Source organism: Excalfactoria chinensis, chromosome 12 (assembly GCF_039878825.1).
Source record: "Excalfactoria chinensis isolate bCotChi1 chromosome 12, bCotChi1.hap2, whole genome shotgun sequence".
In the NCBI taxonomy this organism is placed as follows: Eukaryota; Metazoa; Chordata; class Aves; order Galliformes; family Phasianidae; genus Excalfactoria; species Excalfactoria chinensis.
Genome location: NC_092836.1, coordinates 12715590 through 12740681, shown reverse-complemented (window position 1 = coordinate 12740681; position 25092 = coordinate 12715590). Strand labels below are relative to the sequence as shown.

At 41.2% G+C, this 25092-nt stretch overlaps 1 protein-coding gene across 13 annotated transcripts in view; it reads left to right on the top strand.

The window, feature by feature from the left end:
• The first annotated feature begins 234 nt into the window (after positions 1–234).
• The window catches only part of CACNA1D (calcium voltage-gated channel subunit alpha1 D), a 143510-nt gene continuing 118652 nt past the window's right edge, over positions 235–25092 (top strand). For all 13 annotated transcript variants that reach the window (XM_072347672.1, XM_072347667.1, XM_072347665.1 and 10 more), the window contains exons 1-3: positions 235–1043; positions 3021–3339; positions 5479–5584. In XM_072347672.1, coding sequence (XP_072203773.1) covers positions 1004–1043; positions 3021–3339; positions 5479–5584 — 465 coding nt within the window. In that variant the 5' untranslated portion in view covers positions 235–1003. The remainder of the gene's footprint in view (positions 1044–3020; positions 3340–5478; positions 5585–25092) is intronic.

Here is a 25092-nt window from a genome sequence, read left to right as displayed (position 1 = left end):
CCATGGCTACTCCAGTCATGTGCATCAGTGCACGTGATCGCCGCTTTGAGACCAATGAAGGAAGAATAAAACCAAATGAAGGGTTCTGGCACCTGCTGTGGAGTGCTGAGAATGAAAAAAAAAATGGAAAGACAATTATTTGAATGATTCTATTTTTTCTTTCACGAAACTCTAAAGCGTTGGGGGTTGGCTTAGGATGGGAATGGAGCCATTGCAACAGGTCGAGGTGCTGGTTTGAGGAACTGAGCGTTCACCGTATGCACGTGGGCACAAGAACCGAGCGGGGAGCTATCCAGAGTGAGCGCTGCGCTCGCCGCAAGGCGTGGGAGGGGCGGCCCCGAACCGCCCCGCGTTTCGGTGCTGACCCGGGCGTGCTGAGAGCCGTGCAGGCGACGGGAGCTCCAGGAACAGGCGGCTGCGGGGCGGCGGTGTGCGGGGGCGCGCCGAGGGGCGGACTCCGAGCCGGCGGCGGAGGGGTTAAGACGGCGGCGGTTCTATTTGAGGCCGCCGGAGCTCCGGGCGATTAGCGAGCGGCTCCGCGCCCCCGCCCGGCCCGGCCGCTGGAGCGCGGCAGCAGCAGGTGGCGGCGGCGGCAGCAGCAGCGAAGAGGGAGTTAAGCCGGCGGCGAGCGGCAGCGGCAGGAGGGGGCTGAGGAGGAGCGGCACCGGGAGGAGGGGGCTCGCGTAGCAGGCGGCGGCAGGAGGGGGGGACCGACGAGCTGGCAGCGGCAGCCGGGTTGCTAGGGATGGAGAGATCCCGTGTCACCCGGATGTGAGTGTCATGTTGGCCCAAACTCGGAGGGATTTGGCAGCGGCGAAGCAGCGGCAGCAGCGGCGGGAGGAGGAGGAGCGGGAGCAGCCCCTCGCGCGTCGCTAGTCGCTACCATGGGGGTCGGGTAGCGGAGCGCAGGGCAGCGCGCACCTGGCTCGGGGCGGCGGGGGCCGTCTCGGCCCTGGCTTTTTTATTTTCTTTTTCCTCTCGCTCGCCGGAGAAAGTGGGAATCATGCAGCACCACCAGCAGCAGCACGAGCAGCACCCAGAAGGTAGGAGCGGAGCGGGCAGCAAGGGCAGCGGTGTGCCCGGGGCTGAGGGAGGGGGAGCGGGGGAGGATTTGCGAGGGATTTGGGAGAGGGGGATTAGGGGAGGGAGGGAAAGCGTTGGGGCCGGGATGGGTTTGGGGCGGGGAGGGGGCGAGCGGCCGGGCTCGGGGAAGGGGTCGGGAGAGGGAAGGGCGCGGGGTGAGGTTGGGTGGGAAGCGGGATGCTGCTCGGGGCCGGAGCTGAGGGCGGGCGGGGGGGACGCGGCTCCGCTCGCGCCGCTCCGAACGGGGTGCGGGGGCGCAGCGCCGGCGGCTGCGGCTGGGGGCGAGCGGCTGAGGGGGCGCCGCGGGGCCGCGCCGGTCCCGTGCCGGCTCCGCACGTCCTCTCCTGCCGCGTTCGAACGATTCTCCCCCCCGCTTCCCCCGTATGAGCTGCGTGCCCGCCGGGGGCAGAGGTTCCCTGGGGAGCACGGCGCTCGGGCTTTGTTTCGCTCGCCAGCACTGATGAGGAGGATGACAGCTAGATGCGTCGATCGGCTGCTGGTTTGCGCCGAACCACGTTGCACGGCATCCCAGGGGGCAGGAGGAAAGCGGGGGAGATGCTGTCGAATTTCTTGAGAAAATTATTTAAAAAAAAAAAAAAAAAAAAAAAAAAGAAAGGGGGGGAACAGAAATCCTTTGCAAAATGTTGACATCGGCACCTCCGCCCCCGAGCATCCTTCCCCCCCTTCCCCCCCCCCACTCCCCCAGGCCCGGCGGTAGGGACTGCCCGGCTCCCCCCCACTACCCGATGCCGGCCACGGCCCCGCGCTGACCCCGCCGCCCCGGGAGCCATCTTAGAGCCCCCGCGGCCGCCCCTCACGCGGCGGGGCCGGGCTCGGGCTCGCACACGTCGACGCATGTTCAGGGCTCTCGCGTCTCTGCCGTTATCTCCGCTCCCCCAGTCTGGGAGGGGAGGGCTGTGCTCCCTTCTTCGGCGAACGGCGGTCGCTGGGGAGTTATCTTCCTCTCCTGCCTGGGCAGATCCGTTCCGCTTGCCAGCCCTGATTCCCTGCGCGTGGATTGTGCCATCATTCCTCCATGTTCTGCCCACCCAGGCGTCTTCAAGTTTTGAATTTCACTTAGGAGCTGCTCCTTCCTACAGGTGCATGTAGGAGTCGGCTCTGCTGCTCTAGTCAGGAGCAGAGATCTGTGTGAGGAGGTGGCATTGTGCCTTCCTCGCTGCTATCTAAATAAAAAGAGCTCAGAAACGTTGTTTAGAAGGTACGATTTACGTAGTGAAACCTCGTGAAGAGGCAGAAAGAAGCATTCCTTTGCATTGGGTTCACGTATGTAACTCCACCATATCGACATATTTACCACCACGCAGTATGGGTTTTTCACTTGTGGGAGGCATTCCTGCATTCTGCTGTGAGAATGCAGAACAAGGTGAGATTCGACTTGCTTACAGGATTTCTTTTACTCTTTTTGTTTGGGAAGGTAGCATTGGTTGTTTTCTGTTGAAAAACACACGTCAATGACTATTTGTCTGCTGTACGCTGAGGTACCAGCAGCAGAGTTGGTCATTAGGAGGAGGTGTGCTTCGCTGGGTAAATGTGGTGACAGAAAAGCTGCCATCGAGTCTGTAAGAAATGTAAAGTGGGAGACTCAAAATGCGAAGCGTTGGTGAAGCGCTTGTCTTGACACCTAGACTGGGCCTGATGTTACAGTGCTGACTCCTGAGCCTTTTTGGCTGCTGTTCAATCACATGTATACATACGTATATATGTTCAATTACGTGTGCGTACATTTATTTGCCTACAGTCATATATATATGTATATATATATACTGCAGAGCATGAGTGTATGCACATATATAGGCATCACACCATCAAGAGGTCTTAAAATAATCTTTTCATCGAAAACACGGTGACACATTATGGCATAAAATGTTATAAACAAGTTCTCTCTTTTTTTTTCTCCTTTTCCTTTTCTCTCACAGAGGCGAACTATGCAAGTAGCACCAGAATTCCTCTCCCTGGTGACGGACCAACTACTCAGTCCAACAGTTCAGCACCATCCAAGCAAACTGTTCTGTCTTGGCAAGCTGCAATTGATGCTGCTAGACAAGCAAAGGCTGCCCAAAATATGAATACCACCACAGCCCAGCCTGTAGGATCTCTGTCCCAAAGAAAACGCCAGCAATATGCCAAGAGCAAAAAACAGGGTAACACATCTAATAGTCGGCCACCCCGTGCCCTTTTCTGTTTATCCCTCAACAACCCAATACGAAGAGCCTGCATTAGTCTAGTAGAATGGAAGTATCCTTTGATGCAGTTTCAGTTCGTCTGTTTCTTGAGTTTTTTAGGTGTATCAAGACTACCTTGCAATTTCTCTGATAGCATCATAGCTAACTGTACTTCACTTGCATGTGTGTGTGTGCGTAGCTCTCATTAACATTAGTAGTAGCTAGTTTTGTGTAAATGGCTCTTGATGAATGTCATAATAACACAGGATGTTGTTTCACTGAAATAAGTAACTCAAACCAGAGAAGAGCTCATAGCTTTTTTTTTTTTCCTAGGGGAGAAAGGGAACACATTCAGAATTTAACTTTCTGAATTTATAAGCCTGCATTATGTTCTATCAAATCTCCATATTCTGTTCACTACCCTTCCAAATAAGGCTGAATGCTTAAGAGTGCATCTAGCAGTGCTTACTTGGAGATGACCTAAGATATCAAACTCTTATCTTCCATCTTGTGCTCAGACGTATTACTATTAGGGCAAATGGGCCAGATGTAGAAATCATTTGAAAACTTCTGTTTTCCAACTGCTACAAGCGAGGTTTCCTTAGCTAAGCTAAGGATTCATACAGGTGCTTGAACTGTGTTCGTCTTTTGAACTTTTACAACAAGTCTGTCATCAAATATTTGAAAGCATGTAAGGTTGTAGATAGGAGACCAGACGCACCGGCTTCTCCTTGGGGTAATGTGCATGCTGGGAAGGGTTGCTTTATCTTTGTCTCAGCAGTTGTGATTTGAAAGTCTGCGGATTTCTTTGGAAGAAATTATGATATATTGTTTAATTCTCAAGAAAGAAGTTTGAAATAGAAGATAAAGGTTTGTTGAGGTACAAGGAGAAAAATGTTTGCCTGTTAGCCATGGCAACATTCCTGTAGCAGGAAATAGCTGTTCAAGAGAGTACATTTACCAAAGTAAAGCTCATTTTCTTACTTTAAACAGAACACCCATCCTGGCAGTATGAAATGTTCCTCATTTATAGGGCTTGTTTTATTTTTTCAGTTCTTTGAACGTAATTAAAGATAGTGAAACAGATTCTACTTTCATTTTAAACTGGTAGAAGTCCAACTAATTTCAGTAAATTGGCCTCTCCTTGGCTAAGGTCAGTTAAATTAAATTGCTATGAATCTGAAGTGGAATAACTCAGGGCTGAGTTGGTCCCAGTAGCACTATATCATAAAACAAGCTTGGAACTCTTGCACTGATGTGGTTTATTCATTTCAGTCTGGAGAATGCTTTGTATTAAGATGGGCACTCTATTTTTTTATATATATACAGTATAGTGGTTGTTGGCATTTTTAGGCCTTTATGGACATAAAAACAATCCTGGAGGTGACAAACTTTGTGTTGCCAACAAACAAAATTTAAAAGTACTTACTGGGTATGTGGGCTCAATGGGTGTTTTCTTCAGAAAAAAGTACATTGTAAACTGAGAAGAATATTCTTTGGAAGGAAGTAGGATTGTATTTGGTTCTCTGCCCTCAGTCTTTTATGGGAATTTTATGGTGTAGACCAAGAAGATAACAGGAAAAAATGGCAAAAATCATAGCTAAGGTTCAAAGAATTCCTTTTTGAAATTCTACAAGTGGCCTCATCTGTGTAATTCCATCTTTTTGAGTTATGAGGGTGAAATTCCTGAGTAAATTCCTGAGTATGAATGTATGAATTTGAGGAAACAACCATTTTTTCATCCAAAAGAAATGTATTTCCAGGGTTCTACTACTATTATCCAGACGTGGTGTTAAAACCGCAGCTGTACTTCATGCCACTTGTGCAAAAGCCTGAGAGGCATCGAGCCTGTATGGCTGCCAAGCCAAGAGTGGTTTGCTGTTAGCCATTCTACTTACTCAAACTTTGATCTGCTCTGGCCAAAGCAAAACTGTTAAGGAATTCCACTGTCAGAAACATGAAGAGTTCTCTGGCAGCAAGAGTAATAGTTTTCTTGCTTTTGTAAAGAGAAGGGGACATTGAGACATTGTTGTGATGGAAGATGATGTGGTATGGTGATATAACCAATGGTGATTTGATGTTTGTCTCACTTAATAGTCTAAAGATTGCCTTAAAAGAAGAACTGTTTGTGAGGGTTGAAACAGAAAGGAGAGCAAGGCTTAAAAGTTTGTAGATACTCCGAATCCATTAATTCCTTAACTGGATTTTCCAGACCATTTGACATATTTATATTACTGTCTATTTTTGCCAATTGTGTGGCCTTAGCTGTTTACATCCCATTCCCAGAAGATGATTCTAATTCAACTAATCATAATTTGGTGAGTACTTCTGAGTTTTTGTTTTATATTGGTCTTGAAGTTTTATCTTGGCGGTCAAGATTAGTTGCTTGCGTTTAAGACTGTATTAAGTGTAATAATTTTAGTAAAAAAAAACAAATTGGTTTACAGTGGTACTCAAATAAAATGCAAGTTGGAATGTGGGATTGCTTTATTTTCAGTTTCAATATGTACTCTCAAATGCCATATCTTAAGATTATGTTTTCAGTGGTGAAATTCTTTGAAAGAGAATGTACTGTAATGTTGTACTGTGTGTGTGTATGTATTTGTGTGGTGTATGAACTTGTATTTGAATTCCTGTTGTTGCTGAGATGTCTGTTTCAATCCCTGTGCAGTTCTACTGCTTTTCCTAATTTACTTGTCTAATCTATTCTCAATTTTTAATGCTGCTGTTTGGCTGTCTGGGTTTTTAGCTGTTATTTTAGCTTTTATTGAAAGAGAAGTGTGGAAAACTTTACAGCAAAGTGGTAAGAATATCAACATGAATTCTAGAAGTACTTACATCTGTTATAAGTTGTTTTGAAAAGGGATGATAACACAATGGGTACTTCATTTGTGGAGCTGTATTTCTTCAGCTGAAAACAGGATAGCAGTGTTGTACTCAAAAATGTTTTAGTTGCTGGTCTCTAAGTCTTACAGGTACTGTTACGCACAAGGGTGATCTGAAATCCATTATCATGGTTTCGTTTATTCTAAACAGCATTTTGAAATAGTTAGCAGAGCTTTGTGGTCCTGGGAGTTCTGAAAGCCTGTGATTTGTTTTCTGGTGTGGCAGGAAAGGGTGCCAGATCATTAAGCAGGTAATTTTGGATTGCTTTGGAAGGGAATTTTTGCTTGATACGAGGCTTTCTGTTTATGAAGATGTATGTGCATATTGTGCATGTGAGCATTTTTATTTTCCTAAAAGTCATTATTCTAGTCATATGACCCATTTTATAGACATTTTGTTTATCAAGATTAAGCAAATACAAACAATAAAAGTGCTGGTGAAAGGCAGAATAATTCAGGTCAGTGTGAAGTACTCATCGTGCAGCTGTTTATCTTGCCAGCCAATAGTCTCTATTTCTTCATTTTACCCTCTGTGAGGAATTCAGGGCACAAGTCTCCATAGCTGTCAGTCCACCAAGAGATCTGCTAATAACTGCTTTCATAAAGCATTACGTGAAAAGGGCAAAACAGCTACTTATGTCAGAAGCTAATAATTTTGAAATAAATGTTTTTCAGCATTTGTTTTGTTAGGCCGGTGTTTGACCTAATTCTACAGCGTGCTTAGAAAGGAATGGACGTTTCTGTCTTTGATGTTTTTATTAACATGGATGGGTGGACAGGTTGGTCTGAACAAAAATACGTTGTGCTTTTTTAGTAAGAGATCCCTGTCCCTTTTAAGTAGAAAGGGGCTTGAACACCCTGAGTTGTGGATCTTTGAGCCTGCTGAAGTGGTTCGTGTGCTTCTAAATTTGCAATAAAATCCCAGAACCTCGGACGCATTCATACTTCATTTTTATACTTAGGGGTGAACAAAAGTTAAAGTATGTGTAGTCTGTGTTAAGCCAGGGGAAAGGGGAGCAGTGGTACATGAGGGCAGAAGGCAGTGGAGCATGGATAAGTGTGAAAAAGAAATGAAACTTGTTCTTCCTTTTTGCTGTTGTGTGGGAGTACAAGGTGTGCTACAACTTTTTTTCTTGCACAGTAAACTCACAGTCAGCACTTCAGAATGGTATATTCTGTACTGGATGGTACAAAACAGTGCACTCCAAGCAAATCAGGAGTGCAGAGTCAAATTCTGAATGGACTGAGCTTGGCCACTAACCACTGTCACAGTCCTGTGTTCTGCGGGAAAGTTTATCAAGAAAAGGCCTTGATATGTTTTTGGTCTGTGCTCGTAGCGGTGGGAGGAAGGGATCTCCTCTTCCTTGAGTGGAGCACTTCTGTCAAGCTGTCTGTTCTGCGCAGAGCACAGTACAGCCTGATGAACTTTGAAAGCTATTCAGCTAGATTCCAAATTCTACTTAATTGTTTAGTCCGTAATCAGTTGGTATCTTTACAAGCGAGCAGAGTTCTTCTGAAAGCAGATCTTTTTTTCTCCTGCATCAAGAGAACAGGGTCAGTACAATCCCTGCTGAAGTTCTCATAAGCTCACCTCTTCATTCAGGTTTTACTTTATTTTTTTTCATCTGCTTTCAGAAGTTTCAGGTGATCTGAACTTTTGGTGCTTGATTCAGCTCTTTTAGCAGTGTCTCCTGTTTGGGTTTGATAAGAAGCTGTTTTTGGACAGACGATGAATTTCCTGTATATATATTTCTCCTATTTCTGTCTTTTCTGCTTTTTATCCACATCCGTGTGGCGTTATTTTTCCCTCATGTCTTTTGTCTTCATTAACTTCCCACTCATTTCTTTTTCTTATCTTTTACTTTGGCCTCTGGCTTCCCTCTATGTTTACTTTTCTGTTGGGCCTTTCCTGCACCATGCTTTATTCTATTTCATTGTCCCACCTCAATTTTTCTTTCTTGTATCATCCTGCCATACCATGTTCTGTTCTCACTTCCTTCCTCGTGCTTTGCCTCCTACTTGCTTTCCCACTGGTTTGTCTAGCTCTGGGCTTTTTTACAGCATGCAGGCACACTGGTATAATATCGGTCTGCATTTCTGTTGTGATCAAAACATTTTTAGTTTTTCTTCTGTTAATAACTAGGCATGAACAATCAGAAGGCATCCATGCTGAATCTCTGAAGACTTGACCCCTGAAATTTGAGTTGAGCATGCTTTGGGTGTATTGCATCTCTTGTGGCCAGGCTCTACAGGTTTTCACTGGTGAGGTTGTTCTGAGTAAGAGGCTGAGAGCCTGCACTTGGGGGGGGGATTTGCATTAATTACAGCAAATTGGCAAGTGCAAAGTCACAAGCACAAAGCTCTCGAGTCTGCTGAAAATCACAGACTCTATGCCCGCAATAACAGGATTCTTCAGCTTTGCTTCTGACTATGATTGTCAGTAGGGAACTCTCTTGAAGGGTGAGGTCTCCCAGCTGTGCCTACAAAACTTGGCTGGATACCTCATTTATTTCAGGTTTTCCCAGACAGCTGGGATTGGGAAAGCCATAGCAAGGGATACTGCTACAGGAAAGTACTGTCCGTGTTTTCTTTCAGGCAAAGATGTTCTCTTTAAGTAGATTTAGGTGTTGCCCCTGAACTGTTAGCTGTGCCTTCAATCTAGGTCACAGCAGCAGAGAACTCACCCACTTGAACTCCTGACTTAAGGTGTCGGGCTTCCTATCCTTATCTCATTAGCAATCCCATGACTCATTCAGTCCTATGGCCACATGACTGAGTAATCCACCCATTGAAAAGATTTTACCTTACACTTGGCTATGCCATACGTAGCTTATCTGAAAATGTATTTCGTAGAATGCCGTGGGTTTTAACAACATTTAATATCTTGGAATTAATTGCATTGCTAAATGTTCTGTGGTGTATTTTAAATGGGATTGTAGTTATACATGCTGTATTTGCCATGTTTACTTTTCCAGATGAAGGTGCTTTGGAGCCTGAGTCTCTTCTTCTTCTGTGCACTGATTACCCTGACATCTATGTTTTTTGTTTGTTGAACAACAGTAGCAACCTGACTTATTTTGCTAAAAATCAGCAGTGTAGCTGTTTGCTGGTTACTAGGTGGGGCATTGGGCTTCAGCAAATAACCTTCAGACAGCTGCAAGAATTCCTTAATTGATCACCCTTCTACAAGTGGATTATTTAAACTTGACATGTTTTACTCAGCCCTACCTTCATATTTGACGTTTTTCTTTCTGCCAGCCCTGAATATCCAATATTATGCGCTTGCTAATTGTTATGGAACGGTTTGACTTTTATTAGTGCTGATCATAGTTAGAGGAAACCTTTTCTTTTGTGTTGTAGTGCACACCTCTTCAAAATCAAATGAGAGTTCTGGGTTGCTAGTGTATCACATCCATTTTATCCTGCAGCCAGCTCTTAGGCCTACGCTACTCTGTGTCTCTCTACTATGCCAGTAGATCTGGTTCTTGATTTATTTTTATTTTATCATAAGGAGAATTGCTTTACATCAAGTCCATCTCTAGTGGTGAATGAAAGAGAAGTTTTGCTTCTTCCTCTGGGTTAGGAAAAGGGGCATTCCAGGAAGAAAGATGTGAGCAAGACTGAATTGGAGATTTCCAACTGCTAGAAGGGCTGTTCGGGTCTGTGGTGGTTTGGGAATAACACAGACTTGCCCTTATTACTCTTGTATTCTTGTGTGCCCCAGTATAGCTGAAGACCTGGGCTACTTCAGATTAAAATGAGTCTTACAAGTATTAGTTAATGACACTGGAAAAATAATTTCCCATCTTAAAGTGTAGGAGATAGCTGTTCAGTTATCCAGACCAGGAGGCCCCATAACAAGATGTACTTAATCATTGCTGTTTGAAAGAAAATGTTTTTTCCACTTTCAAAGTTGCATGCTTGTTCCTATGGGGAATTCCTACTAAGGGCTTGTCTCTCCTTAAAAAGATTTGCTGGTAGTGCTTTGCTGGCAAAATGCCTAAGGAGATGCAGCATATACCAGAAAGGACTGGAAGGGCCCTTTTTTCTAATACAGCCTAAAGTCAGTCTCTCAAACCGAATAGCGCCACGTTTTTAGAAGGTGGATTTGTTAGTTTAATTGTGCTGGCAAATGTCTTCTCTTCTCTTCTCTTCTCTTCTCTTCTCTTCTCTTCTCTTCTCTTCTCTTCTCTTCTCTTCTCTTCTCTTCTCTTCTCTTCTCCGTCTGCTTAATAAAGGTGTTTATGTAAAATTTTGTAGTCTAGGCTGCTCTCTGTAACATCCTGCCCTTCCACATATACCATATTCTCGCTCACTGTAACAGCTGAACGGTCAGTGGGAAAGCAGTTGAATCTTATATTAAAACCGCAGTCAATCAAGTTTCAAGAGCTTAAGATGAGTGGGAGAAGTTGGGTCTTTGTGTACAAACTGTTGACATACAGAGGTGTTAAGCTAAACAACTTCTCAACAGAATCATGTCATGCACCTAGACCTTCCCATGCAGGACAGCCTGTGAGCAACAGGATCTAGTGGGAGGAGTCCCTGCCTCTAGCGAGGGGATGGACTAGATGATCTCAAAGGTCCCTTGCAACCCAAACCACTCTGTTTCTGTATTTTTGTCTGTGTGATGAGCGCTGTGTCTTGAAGTATGACAGTTTAGATCCACGTTGGAAGTGTTGGTCATAGACACGTTTGCTTGTTTCATTTGAGCAGAAATGGAGGAGCTCTGGGTGCATTTGGAACCCAGTCTGTGCTTGCTTCAAAAGACTCATCTATCTTTTTAAGATCAACTAAAATGAATGTGCTGATCTGCTGAGGTTTAATAACGAACTATTTCAGTGATGGTTAATTGGTGTGTGATTTGATTTACCATTCGATGCTGTTAAGCACCAAAACCTTTTGCTTCTGCTGGGCCATCTGGAGGGACAGGACCATGAAACAAGGTTAAGTGAATTACAGAGATAGTAGGAGAATGTTAATTAGGGTGCGTTTGCTTTTCAGTGCTTGTCTTTTTTTGGTTATTATGTGATTCTTTGCAATAAAATACTAATTTAATGAATTACAACTGAAATTCCTTCTCTGTCTTCCTTTCAGCAAATGTTGAAATCATGATCTTATCCTCACTTGTGTAAAACTGATTTGGTAGCACTGATTTTGAAGCTTAATATTCATGTTTTTTAGCACTTATTTTCATGAGGAAAAGTACTTTTGGAGTTCCGTTCTCCTTGAAGAATGCTTTGATTCTTATCAGAAATCTTGGTCCTTGCTTTTGGCATTTGAAGCCAAACTTTATTTAAAGACTTGAGACAGATGCTCTAAGCTTAACAATGAAAATAACATTTCCAGTGAAATCAATATAAAACTTTGAAATGATGAGCAGATTAAACAGACTGAATTCTTTGCAAGATTTGTTTACATAGCCATGAGACACTGTATGGGAAATCGGTAATCACAGCCTGAACCTCTGATTAATCAGCTGAGGCAAGTGTTGGGTCAGCTGCGGGAGCACAGGTGAGAGTAATGTAGCTGTGCTCCTGGAAGGGATGGAGCTCGACTCCACCTCCTCTAAGACCTCATTTAAGGGCTGACCCCCCACTGAGGCAGCATCTCTTGGAGATTACTCCCCAGTGAAGACTGCCTCAGCTTTTCCAGCCCAGGCATTGACCTTGGTGAGTTTTCCTTTGCAAATAACCTTTGAATATTTACCATCATCTTTGTTAACATCTTTATATTAGCCACCCTTACAGACAGCTTTGTTTCTCTTAAGGCTAAAAGGTATTATGCCATATTCTTTTCACTGCTGATGCGTGCCAGCCAGTGTTCAGCTTGGTTCCAATTCCCTGTTTTCATCGTGGTTGCTATTCACATGATTAGAGAACTGCTTACAATTCTACAGTCTTGTAGGGTTGTACATTTTGACAAAGTCATCAAAGGTCTGAATCCTGATATTTTTGTTTGGTAAATAACACATAATATTTTTGGGTGGTGTTCTGGAAGGGTTGATGTTCGACAAAAAACTTGAAGAATATGAGCATTAAATCTTTCCACCCTTTTTATTGCATATTTTCTAAGACAAATTTTCCTCTTAACAAAGGACAGAAGTTCAGCCCAAAGGTTCACCTGACAAGTTGTTTTAGTTATACACTCTTCATACGTGATGTAAAACAGGTTCTGCTTTACAGCCTAAATATATGATGCTGAAACATCATTTTGTGCTTCAGTAAAAATTTTGCAGATCAAGTGCTACAAAGGAGCAGACAGGGCCAGTTATGCTTATATGTTTGCTTATATGATGTGGGGACCAGTAAGAACATAAAAATAAGCGTTCATTAATAAGGTTCAGTAGTTCAGTATTTGTACTTCTTCTGGATTGGCCTGCTGTGGCTGGAGCTGCTCTCCAGCAGTGCAGCAGCCTCCAGCGAGGTTGCATCTTCTGCTGCTCAGCTAATCAGGGAAATGCAATCCTTCCTAGGCAGTGAGTAGCAAATACCCCGAAGCTGTATTATGTTTATCAGAGTTTTGCTACTGCGTTTTTCACTCTGATGGATTTATTAGGATGCCACAACTTAAAACTTTTTCTCCAAATATCGATTGAGTCTTTTAAAACACAAATGGATTAAATGTGGCATGTTAAGTTCTTCACTGTGGTTTGATATTGAAATAATTATGTACTTACCATCATCCCATGATGTAGTAGTTGTGAATTCAGATAGCTTTTCTTTCAATTTATTTCTTGCCATACCAAAGGGAGAAGCTGAAAGAAAACAGCCTATGGAATTATTTATGTCCCATATAGTGCTTTTAAGTAAGGTCTCAATCTCTTGATGCCACTGACTTCAGAAGAAATAAAAGGAAAAAAAACAGTAAAAAGTACCTTGTATCTAAAAGTATAAAATGATGTTACTGCAGTTTGTGTTCTGAGGAACTGCTAGAGAAAAGATGGGTGCTCTGAGATGCAAAGTCTCTGTGATGGATGTGCCCAGTGCAGCAAAGCTTTGTCTCTTGTAAAAGAGTTTCTCTATGCCTGAGAGATGAGTTGAATGATATTTGAAAATGTTCAGATTTTGTTTTAATTATAAGGAGACAGTGTCAAATTGAATTGAAATGCCCTAGAGCAGAGGCCATGCTATTTTAGTGGCTTGCGATTTGGTTTTGATTGCAGTGCCATGGATTTTTTTGCATTACTCCATCTTAAGATGTGAAATGCCTGCCCTCTGTATTCCTAATAAAATAAGAAGACATTTCCCTGAACTCTGAATCTCAGTGGATGCTTTGCAAGTGTAACAGTCCCGTAGCTGATACAGACTGAGCATAGGTAGGCTGAGCACCCGCAGCCCGTCTGTCAGCTGTGTTTTGAGGCCGTTGTACTCTATGGTAGAGTCTATCAGCTGCTCCTCACAGCTGTGTTTTCCCTAAGCATCATATAGCTGTGAGGGTGTTCCTGTGGGTGAAAGGTAGTCAGATCTAAGTTGTGGTGTAGCTAAGGCTGACCTCAAAGGATCTTTCTGTTAAGGATAAAAAGCCAAGAAGAGGGGAAAAAAGAAAACCCAATCTCTTGAAGTCCCATGTTAGATGGACAACATATAACAGAGCTCTTTGAAACATCAGAGGGAATGTGTTTTCAAATACAGCAGAAATGTGGGTATCAAAGTTTTCTCAGTCCTCCCCCCCCCCTTTTTTTTTTTTTTTATTGTTAATAGCAGGAGAGGAATCAGTGTTCCCTCTATTCCCAAAGGCAGGAGGACATGTGTCACACCACAGCTAATCAGCCAACGCCAGGCAGTAGGACAAGACTCCATTAATTTTCATGCTAACAGAGCTGCTTATCTCTAACGGGAATACTGAATTATTCTGGCTAAAGAAATAAAATGTTTTGGAGCCTGAATAGAGAGAAAGAGAAGGGGGTAAGAAATTCAGGAGTTTACTTTTTGTTTTAAAATTAATTTATTTTTTTTATAGTTTGCTCCCTTTAACAGGCTATTTGTATCTTTAGTGTTTTAGTTTCCTGCTTAGAAGTTTCTTTCTACTCTGAAAGGGCATCTAAAAGAAGAGCACGTCTGAGGCTGTGAAATGTTCAGATATGGCGATTTGTATAAATGCTAAAATGAGATCTTGGGAGTTTTCTTAAAAGCAATCCTTATTTTCTTCTTAATTGGAAATGACTTGGCTGACTTGCTGGTGAACACCAGAAACTTGACATCAGTTTTGTTCTTAGAGGCTGTATTTCAGGTTGAACTTAGAATGTTTTGGCAGCAGAATTTGGTGAAGAGAAAGCTATTGGTGGTGGCAATATAGGAACAGAAGGAACCACTGCTGTTCCCATAGTGATACAGCAAAAGCAGTGACATTTAGGTAAACAGCAGTAGGAAAGGAAATTTGGGGGAGTTAATATTAGATGTCTCAGAAGATAGAGCAAGCTTCCGTGTGGTGTATCATGTGTATCTAAAAATGTTAATGTTAATCTTTGGGTTGTATTGGTAGCACAAGAACCCCAAGCTTTGGTGGGCAGTTCAGTGTCTTCCTTGAACAGATGATCTGTGAATGAAGCCAAGGCAGGCAGCATTCCATTCAGCAAAAGAAAGCAGGATGCACTGAGTGATCACAAATATTGTGATCATACACTGCTTATACAGACTGCCCAATTGGTGTGAGTGGTGCCACAGAAGGTGCTTTTAGCAGGATCCTGATGCATGTAAAAGGATGGTATTTTCAGAAACTCAATAGCAGCAGAATTGTAATTGATCTAAATATTGCATACATGTTAGTCCTGAATAAGTTGCTGTTGAAAAAAGTAATTATGAAAGCTCATATACAGGACTGTAGCATTCAGTTTAATTCAATAAGTGCCAAGGCTGAGGCACTGTGTGATGCCGCATGTACCTCTGCTTATTAGTCAGCACAAATCATGGAATCACAAATGGAATTCTGCATAGGGACCTAGCAAATGAAATGAAAGATAACGTTTCATTTTGTGTGAAATAAGAATACAGCATTAAGTATAGGATAGGAGACTAATTTCAGGTATAGGTGAGGCAGGATTAGTGAAGTTTATATATGCATATATTTTTGGTGGAAACTTTGAGTAAAGTTGGCATGTCAGCTAAAGCGTGGATTAGGTAAACTCTTTTCAAGTAAGTGAGGAGGAAAAGAGTGCTGACTATTGTAATTAATGACTATACAGAGACTTAGTGTAGGGATATATCTTGTCCCTTTTGTCCAACCCTGTGAACAAGGGTGTTTCAGGAGGTATTAGAAGAAAAGAAGTTGAAAAGGCTAATGGGGAAGAAAAAATAACTTATTGCACAAAGATGGTATATTTTAGTGTGGTACGATGCACCTTGTTTTAATAAATAAGTGGAATGAGGTTAATCTGTTCTTTGAACAAGTGTTTTGTTTGTATTACATTGCTTTGAATGTGCTTGTTCAGTTCCAGTGATAATCAAAAAGAAGGCATAGATTTACAGCTTATTTTGAGGTATTGACTCTCGTGGGTGTTCACTGAATAAAGGATATCCACTGAATGGTTATGTAACATGGATTATAAGCACTCTAGTCTTGTTTTCCTTGCCTTTAAACAACTGCAGAAGAAAGAAATTACAATTGAGTTAGTAGATAGCCTTCTGGCAATTCGATTGCTACATGTTAGTTAAAATTACAGACTTCTGGACTGAGGGTGCAGGAGGTGTATAAAGTGATGTTTGAAGCTTTGTGCTTAAGGGATTCTGTACAATAGCTACTTTTTATTGGTGAAAGAAGTGATAATCTCTTTAGTTGTCAGGAGTGCATCAGTTTACTTCATACAACACTTCTCACTATAAACGTATTTCTAAAGAATGTAGTGAAGCACAAGGAAGATGCATTGTTTTGTAGCTACGTTGCTTTAGGATTGTGTACTTTCAAAATACGTGTTTTGCCTTTTGAAGAAGTTATATGCAAGCCAAGGTGCTGTCTTGCTCCAATTTGTAGGAGGTAGAGGAGACTCTTTGATATTTGTCTCTCTCTCTCTCTCTCTTTGCCCTGGCTTGCAAATCTTCAGACAGAAAATTTCTCCAACTTTGACCAGGACTTGCCTGGAGTTGCCCATCCCTATTCCTCAGCAAGCTTTGAGACTAAGGTGCACAGAGAATAATCTCTTTTACATGCTTTCGAAACTTCCTTACAAGGATGTCATGGGGAGACATGGTCAAGCATCATGCTCAAGTCAAGGTACACAACATCTATTGCTGTCCCCTCACTTCTCCTCCTGGTGATTACATTATAGAATGCTAACCAGGTTGGTCAAGCAATATTCCCCTTAGTGAATCCATACTGACTGTTTCTGATAAGCTTTTCTTCCAATTGTTTGGTGATGACATTCATAAAAAGTTGTTCCATCACTTTTCCAAGTATGGAGGTGAGGCTGACTGGCCTGTAGTTTCCCAGATCATCCTGCTTGCCCTTTTTCACCACTAGTGTGACACAAGCTGTCCTCCAGCATTCAAGAACCTCTGCTGTTCTCCAGGACCTTTCAAGGATGATAGAGAGAGGTTTGTTAATAGCTTCTGCCAGCTCTCTCAATGCTCATGGATGCAGCCCATGGTTTGGTGTGTGGTGTTTTTGGCTAAATGCTCTCTGATCAGGTCCCCCTTGACCAAGAGGAAGTCTTCTATTCCCTGACCCTTACCTCTTGTCTGGGATTCCTGAGGGGTAGTCTTAGTAAAGATTGAAGCAAAGAGGGTGCTTAGAATCTTTACATTCTCAATGTCCCATTACAAGGACACCCTAATTCTTTAGTGGACATACATCATCCCTAGTCTTCCTTTTACTATTGAAAAAATTTTTAAAAGACTTTCTTGTTGTCCTTGACCTCCTTTGCTAAATTGAACTCCAGGTGGACTTTGCCTTCCTTGTTGCATCCTTGCAGGCCCTGATAATGTTCCTATATTCTTTCAAAGAGAACAGACTCTTTCTGCTTGTTGTGGACCTCATTCTTCCCTTTGAGTTTATCCACAAACTTCTTGCTCATCCATACTTATTAATGACCCCTCCACGGTAGTTTAATACTGTTTCAAGTTGGGAAACTCAATGGATTTTCTAGTTGGCAATTTAGAGTTCTATATAAAGAATGAAAATCTACTGAAAATAGTTTTTCCTCAGTTGTCTTTTATAGATTTGATAGGTGCGGGCCACAGACTACTACAGGTTTGTGGCTATAAACTGAGAAATCTGGAGGTACTGCTGGTAATGAATAAGCAATTACTGCTTCAGTACAGAATACCAAAGGCTGTGATCTGCAGCAGGCTAAATAATACAGTGACCTTTGAAAGTGCATAGACAAGTGTGTGCTAGAGCAAAATTATGGAAGAGTTGGGAAAAATCTGAGTTGATTAGTTTTTGATAAATGTTGTGGCTTCATGATAGAATATACTGTCATTAACTGTGTTAGGGAGGTAAAAACTGAGGAATGATTCCAGAATTGGTAAGTTATGCATTACATGTGTATTGAACTCTGTGAAAATAATTGGAATCAGAGCCCTCTTGTTATACAGCTTTTTTGCAAAAAGTAAGATATCAATAATGAAAATAATGTTTCAAAGTGGGTTAATATCACTGAATGGTTTCCCTCTATTTCAGCAATAGTTTGTTTGATACTTTATTTGTCCTTGAAGTCTGGCAATGTTTTAATGATTATTTAGGAATTTAGTATTCCATCTATTTAAATGTGCCATGTTTAAAGAAAAAGATGTCAAGCTTATGCTTGCTAGCTGTGATTTTGCATAAGTGGTAACAAGCAGTAAAATGTGCGCTATGTGGCTTTCAGTGGTCTTCACTGCTGGGAATAGTGGAAAGAAAAAGCAAAGACGTGCTTAGAAATTCTTTGTTTGGAGGGCTAAAACTGGCCTCTGTTCTGCTGTCCTAATTGTGCATAGTGTCTGTGGAGACCTTTTCAGCTTGGACAGGCACAGATCTTCCAAAGGGCAGAATCAAATACTCCATTTTGTTTTTATTTTAACATACTCTGTATATTAAATCAGCCTGAAATAGAACAGTGTGTTTCTATTGAGCTTGATTTCTAGTCGGCATATTTGGTTTATATGTAAATCTGAGAAACGTTCTTGCTTCTATAATGGACTGAAAGGTTATTTTTATTAATAATTTAAGCATTGCAGTTAGTTGGAGAAGTTAAATGTCAGGATTTTTCTTTCTGTTTGGATGTGCCCAAAGAATGAACCTGGTCATGCCGGAAGCAACTCTGCTTCTTTTTCCTTATTATAGGAATGACACACTGCAACAGCTGTGCTGGGTTACAGCATCAACCCCCAAATCCTAGCCCAGGCACTGATCAATAAGGGATGTTTAGGCAATGAAATAATAGATGGTACTGACTCTACAGTCTTCAGCTCAATATGTTCTCTCTCTCTCTATATATATCTATCTATCTATATATATATCACTGCTATAGACACTTCAGTTAATAAGTGAGTTACTTTCCTATGTACTGCCACTGTCCTCCCTGCCTCAGTGTCAGATTTTCTGTATTTCTGTACAGTGTAATGGAAAGTAGAGTAAGGAAAAATTATCTTGATCAAGTAACAGCTTTATATTATATATTTCTTCTATATCGTAAGTAAACAGAATACCTATATGGAATTTACTACGATGCTTAGAGCTGTCAGTCATGACTTTTCAGCAGGCTTCACACTGACACAATTTTCTCATTTTAAATACATAATTTCACTGTAGTACGAATGTAGCCAGCAAATCCTGGACAAACTCTCTCCAGGTAAAAAAAATAAAAAATAAAAAAATCTCCAAACATCTAACCTAGATTTTCCCCTCTTTTAGTTTAAAGTCATTTCCCCTTGTATGTTCACAATGAGATCATGTCAAAAGTCACTCCTCCTCCTGCTTAAAAGCTCCTTTCAAGTACTGGAAGGCTGCAATGAGGTCTCCTCAGAGCCTACGCTACTCAGTCCAAACAAGCCCAACTCCCTCAGCCTTTCTTTATAGCTCCAGCCCTTTGATCATTCTTATGGTCTTCCAACAAATCAGTCTAATTTGGCTTTTTTATTACTGGTCAGTAATGAAAATGGCGTTTTGTTTCCAGATGACCAAGTTTACATACATATTTTACAAGCCTATAGCGTACTGTCAGTCTTATAAGACACTGAAAGAAGGTGTTGATTCCTGCTGAAGGTGGAGGAAGACAGAAGTGGACTGAAATTGGTCAGTAGTAGGAAGCTGCTGTTAAAAGTGTTGCTTTCAACATTTCTTGATGAATGGTAGATCAGTTAAGCAGTCAGTATGGATCTTTGCTCCCCGAAAATAGACTCTTACAGAAGAATTGAAGTCCTGAAGGGCAGTAATCCAACCATGATTCACAAATTTTTGTATGATCTGAGTGAGAACAGTAGCTACAACAAAGCAGAACTGCTGAATAACGAAGAGCAATATAACAATCCCAGAGAACGTGCTTCATTTATAGAATTGCTAACTTCAAAGCCTTTCAAACTCAAGAAGTTAAACCAGGGATTTTGTTTGGCATTTGGTGTGCAGCCTTCATGCTGGTGTCTTTACTGCCCTTGCTGACAAAATTATGCCTACATCTCCCCTTTTCTGCCACTTTATTTTCTTCCTTTTTTTTTTATCCCTTGTTAAGGGTTTGATCAGCGAGACATATTATTAAAAATAGTTTGAAACTTACCTGGATTGTGGCAGCAGTTTGGCAAGCTTCCAGAATAAAGTAAACGTTTTCCACTTATTTAGGAATGTTACATTGTGATTTCATTGCAATTTAGGTTAAATGATACATTTTTGTACCTCGTCGGAATAAAAAAAGATGAGGATAAGCTGGGTAAACAAACTCAGAAGAATATATTCGTTCTTTAGTATCATTAAAGAAAAATTCCAAGCCCTTCTAAATTTCTTATTTATTTATTTGTTTGTTTATTGCCAGGAGCGTCTCTGGTTGTTTGGAGATAAAATAAATGGATCATATTTTATGTTTGTAACTCAAGTTAATGCGCAGAAAGCCCTCAGAACCACTGCTTTGGAAATCTGCTGCTTTTATTCAGGAAGTGGTTACCAATGAGAATGGTACCTTCTCAGTGGAATATCTCTGTATGTGTGCGTGCTTACTTAACTGCATGTATATTCCATAAGTTTCTATGAAAATACACAAATGATGCTGGATCAGTCCAGAATGATCCCTCTAAGAGAGCACAGCAGTTGAAGTGTTTTTCAGTGCAACTAGATGAGTCAAAATGGTCTTGTGTTGTTCTAATTTATTTTCAGACTGGTAGCCCTGCTGGTAGAATAGCCAGATTTTCTTTCCTATCACTTCTCATCTCTTCCTATTGCCTTAATTGTCGAACTTAGCTCAAATCTGCTGGGAAATTGGACTATTTCCTTGAAAATGTCTCATTTTAGCAGCAACTGCTGAAGTCTTTAATAATCAGTACAGTAGTGATAAAGATGTTGCAGAAATTTCTTTTTCTGTTAAGAAGTTTTTGGATCGATAATAACAGCTTTTATGAGTTGCTAAAGGAGACCTTGGCTCTAGGTGGCACAGATTACCAACGTGGGAGCTATCTCAGAAACAACCCCATTCCTTGCCTAAGGCCTTCAGATTCAGTGAGCCAGCTTGCTTATTATTTCTTTCACCTGTGCCTTTGTAAATTTATATCTTGTAGGGAACTGGACCAGAGAATTAACTGGGTCTGTTCTGTATACCCATATTTCGTTACAGGACATTGATAATTTTGGCATGGCACAGCTGGAAATAAAACGTGTACAGGATGCCCACAAATTTCAGAATTCCTTGCACCATTCAGGGCTGGGGTGTTAAGAAAAACCCTTGTGCTAATAGTATGTGGGAGCAGCTGCTTGCTGTCTTAACACCCTTTTGGAATGGCCATGGACATGCTGGGAATGAGTTGGGAAATGGGAGCCTGATGATGAGTTTATCAGCACTGTGTTCTGTCCTCATAATGTGGGGACAAAACAAAAATGGATTCAGGTGCTAAACGGTATTGCTATGTTCCTTCTGGCAGCAGTACATACTGTTAATGATCTCTCATTCTCTCCATTAAAAATTACAAAGCTATTTGAAAAAAGGGAACTGCAGTATAGAATGCATGCTTTTTCCTCCACTCTTTATGAATTAGTGCTTTATAATACTTAAGTATTTGTATTTTTGTGTTGTTTTCCCCCAAAATGCAGGTTAGTTCGTCTTTTGATGTTGTTACTCTATTTTTTTTTCAGTACAACTTGCTATTTAAAAGAAACGAGACAATTATTTTGTGCTGAAAGTTGATGCCTGTAAAAATTGTGGTTTTAAAAAGAACGTTTTCATTTGGCTCATCAGTCAGTTGTAACTTTCATTTTTATCTTCCCAAGTAGATAACAGCTGAGAGAGAAGTGCTCTGGGTTACTTTCATTGCTGATAAATACTTCAAAGATTATTACAGAGAAGTCTTTTTCATGCAGAGGAGAATTCCTGCTTTGTAGTCTGTCCTTTCATGAAAATATAGACAGTTCTGTATGTCTCGTTAGCAGTAATGCTATCTGTTACAAATCTGCCAGCTACCTCTAGAAGAATAAGCCTGCAGTTTTCAAGTGTTTTTCTCAACTGTCTTATTTTTTTTTATTATTCCACATCAGCATTTTGCACACTGTATCTTACACAGCAAGCTTGTTACTCTATCTATGTGCATTATTCTGCTTTTGGCTTGGGGGCAGGAGGAAGGAAGAAATTTCTTACTGGTCTGTATTGATGTCAGGGTCATATCCAGTGAGAAATGCAGTGGATATAGAATTTAGTTATGTGAAATAACAGTATAGAAGCCTTTTGTTTTGGGCTAGGGCTCTTTTGTAATTCTAATCTGTGTCAAAACTTCAGGCCATAGGTGAGTTTTCTAGATGGCTTGTAAGCAAACGTCATGTTTCTATAGCCAGATGCCTCTTTTGTAGCGTCAAAACCTATTAACTGCTAAGACATGCAGGTCAAGATGCTTTTTATTTCTTTTTGGGGTGATGTGTGAGATGGAAGAAGGAAAGAAGAAGGCAAGGAAATCTTAGGAAATTATAAGCACTTCCAAAACATTTGGAATTGTCTAAAAATCAAGAAAGGACTCTGAATCATCAGCAGTACGAATACAAAGATTATGTAGTGTTTATGATTCCCTATTCAGAAGGTTCATCTTCTTTCTAAAATCCAAATGCTTTTAATATTGGCAAAAGTGGGATAAATGTTTGTGCATGAGTGGGTCTCAGAAACCTGTAAATTTTGCATTAAGACTGATTTTCTAATTTAAAGTCAAGTTGGTTTAGAATAAAAGGTGTTAGGAATCACTTTTACAGTGTGATGGAATGCACTAAAACCTGAACTCACCACGGGTTCCCATCTCTTCCTCTCTTCCAGAGGATATCTTTGCCTCATATCTGCCAGCTGGACTGTTGCTGTGGCTGTTCCCCACTGTATTGTTTCAGTCACAATGAGTTAACTAAAACAGTTTTATACAATAAGGCTCGCTTTTCTTTCCAAACTAAGTAGTGATAAGCAGCTAAGAATAGACAGAGTGGAGTTCTGCTTTGCAGCTGGATCCAGAAGAGAATGTCTGCCCACAGTGTCATCTGCAAGTTTGGCACGTAGTCTTTAATCAACGAGGTTTCCTCTCTCTGAGGTTTGCAACTAGAATTTCCCTCCCTTGAAAAAAATGTTTTGAAACGTAGGAGGTGACAGAGGTGGAGAGCCTCTCTAGTGTTACTCTGCAGCGATCATGGGGAGGAAGCAAGAAGTGCTTGAGCCGGGTGCTTGCGTGAAACTGTCTGTGATGGACTGCAGGCTTTTTTTAATGGCAGCCTCTGAATACTCGGAGGCTTCCTTTGCATTTATGGAAGGATGCAATTACACCATCAGTGGAGAAAAAGAACTGAAATTCTGGGAATGGAAAGTTGGATATTTTCTTGTTTGTTTCTTTGCCCTCTGTGGACCTTTCTGTTTTGCAGATAAGTGATACATTAGCACATGGCTAAGATGTTAATTGTACTAGTTCAGGTAATTAAGAATTAATGTCTTTTTTTTAAAGCTTCCGTGCATATGCAGAGGAGAAGCTTCAATCCATACATGAGTGTGAAACATCTGGTAATGAGGCATTATTATCACTTGAAGCACACAGATGGTACCTTTAGTGCTGTACAAGGCATGAAGAGATGCGTTGCCAAGTTCTTGTAGTTACAAACAACATCAGTATAGTGCTGCTGTTTTAGAGTTACACCTGGTTATAGTCCTGGCTTTGGGGGAAGAGCCCAAGATGTTATATGAGTTCTTTTTTTTTAGATACCAACACAAACAGGTCTCTTAATTATTGCATTTAACTCATTCTGTAGTGAGAAGTTGTGATGCATGCCTGCAATGAAGTGAGTTCAAGTTTAATTATTTTTCTTGATTTCTGTATTACTAAATACATACAGGTTTTAGGAACAGCTTCTTTATTTTCTTATATTTAAGGTCACTTGACAAATGTCTGAAGCTCTCTACATACACAAAAAATGTGTAGCTATCACTTAAAACATGCTGTGATGGGCTGCCATTACCTTAAGGAACAATGTCTTTCCAGTAATGTGTTATAGCATCTGCTCTCTGTTGACATTGTCAGAGATCAGTAGTGGTATTATGGGCTGCTGTGTACTTAGCAAAGACCAGGGTAAAGCTTTTCTGTTCCTGACATGTTTTGCAACTTGTGTTTGCTTCTACCATCATAGATAAGATTGATTATAAAAACAGTACTGTTTGTAGCTTCCTTATATGCATTTGTGTGTTGATTTTACAATACTTTTTCTGGCCTGGTTATAAAATATGTATGTAAAAAAAAATGTTGTTAGAAGCACACTCCTGCTGAATTCCATGTCTTTGATCATAAGGATGATATCCTCAGCTATGTAACACATTTTCCAGAACTTGAAATATTGGTCTGAACATAATAGTATAAGATTATATCACATCAAAGCTGGCAGCATTGGATGTTGCTGAGGAGCGATTATGAGGGCTTAAATGGCATCAGAGAGAGCTATTAAGGCTAACGGGTAGGAAAGGGGGTGTACATCAATAGGTGATCTGGATACAGTCCCTTGTGTCACCAGGGACAGCAGCGAAAGGATATGTGACCAACAGTTGCTTTTACTGTATTTTTAGTGACATTTTGCTGATGCAGCGAAGCTGTGGCCATAGCACGTTGTACCGTAGAAATGTATTTTCCTAGGCAATTTTGCTGATGCACTTGGAGGAAAAAGCACCTGAAAGGTGTTTATGTACCACTGAAAGCACTGATAGTAATTCTACCAGAACTTAATGTAGAATTTATCTTTTTTTTTATTCTCTACTGTGAAATTGTCACCAGAGTCTGTTTTTGCTTCTGGTAAAACGGATTTGTATGTGGCTCAGTCATAAGCCTTAGCAATGAGTCAACAGTAAACCTAACAAAATAATTTTTTTTAGTTGTTCTGATGCTAATTCAGATTTTTTTTCCTCATTAAATGTTTACTAAATATAAGGTCAAGATCTTTGTTTTTAATTTAAGTGTTCCTTTATAATTATGGGAGACACAAACCTTAAGTTTAAATTGCTGTGTAATAAACACTCTCTTGTCAGGTCTTACTTTTAAATGATAAAACAGCATTAGCATTTATTGGAAGAGTGCTTTTAGTGGTGAAGAAGTGCTTCTTGATGTTAGGTGGAACCTCTTGTGTTCCACTTTGTGCTGTCTCTTTTTACTGGCACCAGGAACCATTGAAAAGATCCCCATTCCCTGCTCTTGCACCCAGCCCTCAGGTATTTATACACTTTGATAAGATTCCCCCTGGCCTCCTTTTCTCCAGGCTGAACAGTCCCAAAAATATGCTCCTGAAACTTTTGCTGTCTGGAAATGCAGTTGGCAGTTCTCCCCTATGACTGTACTGTT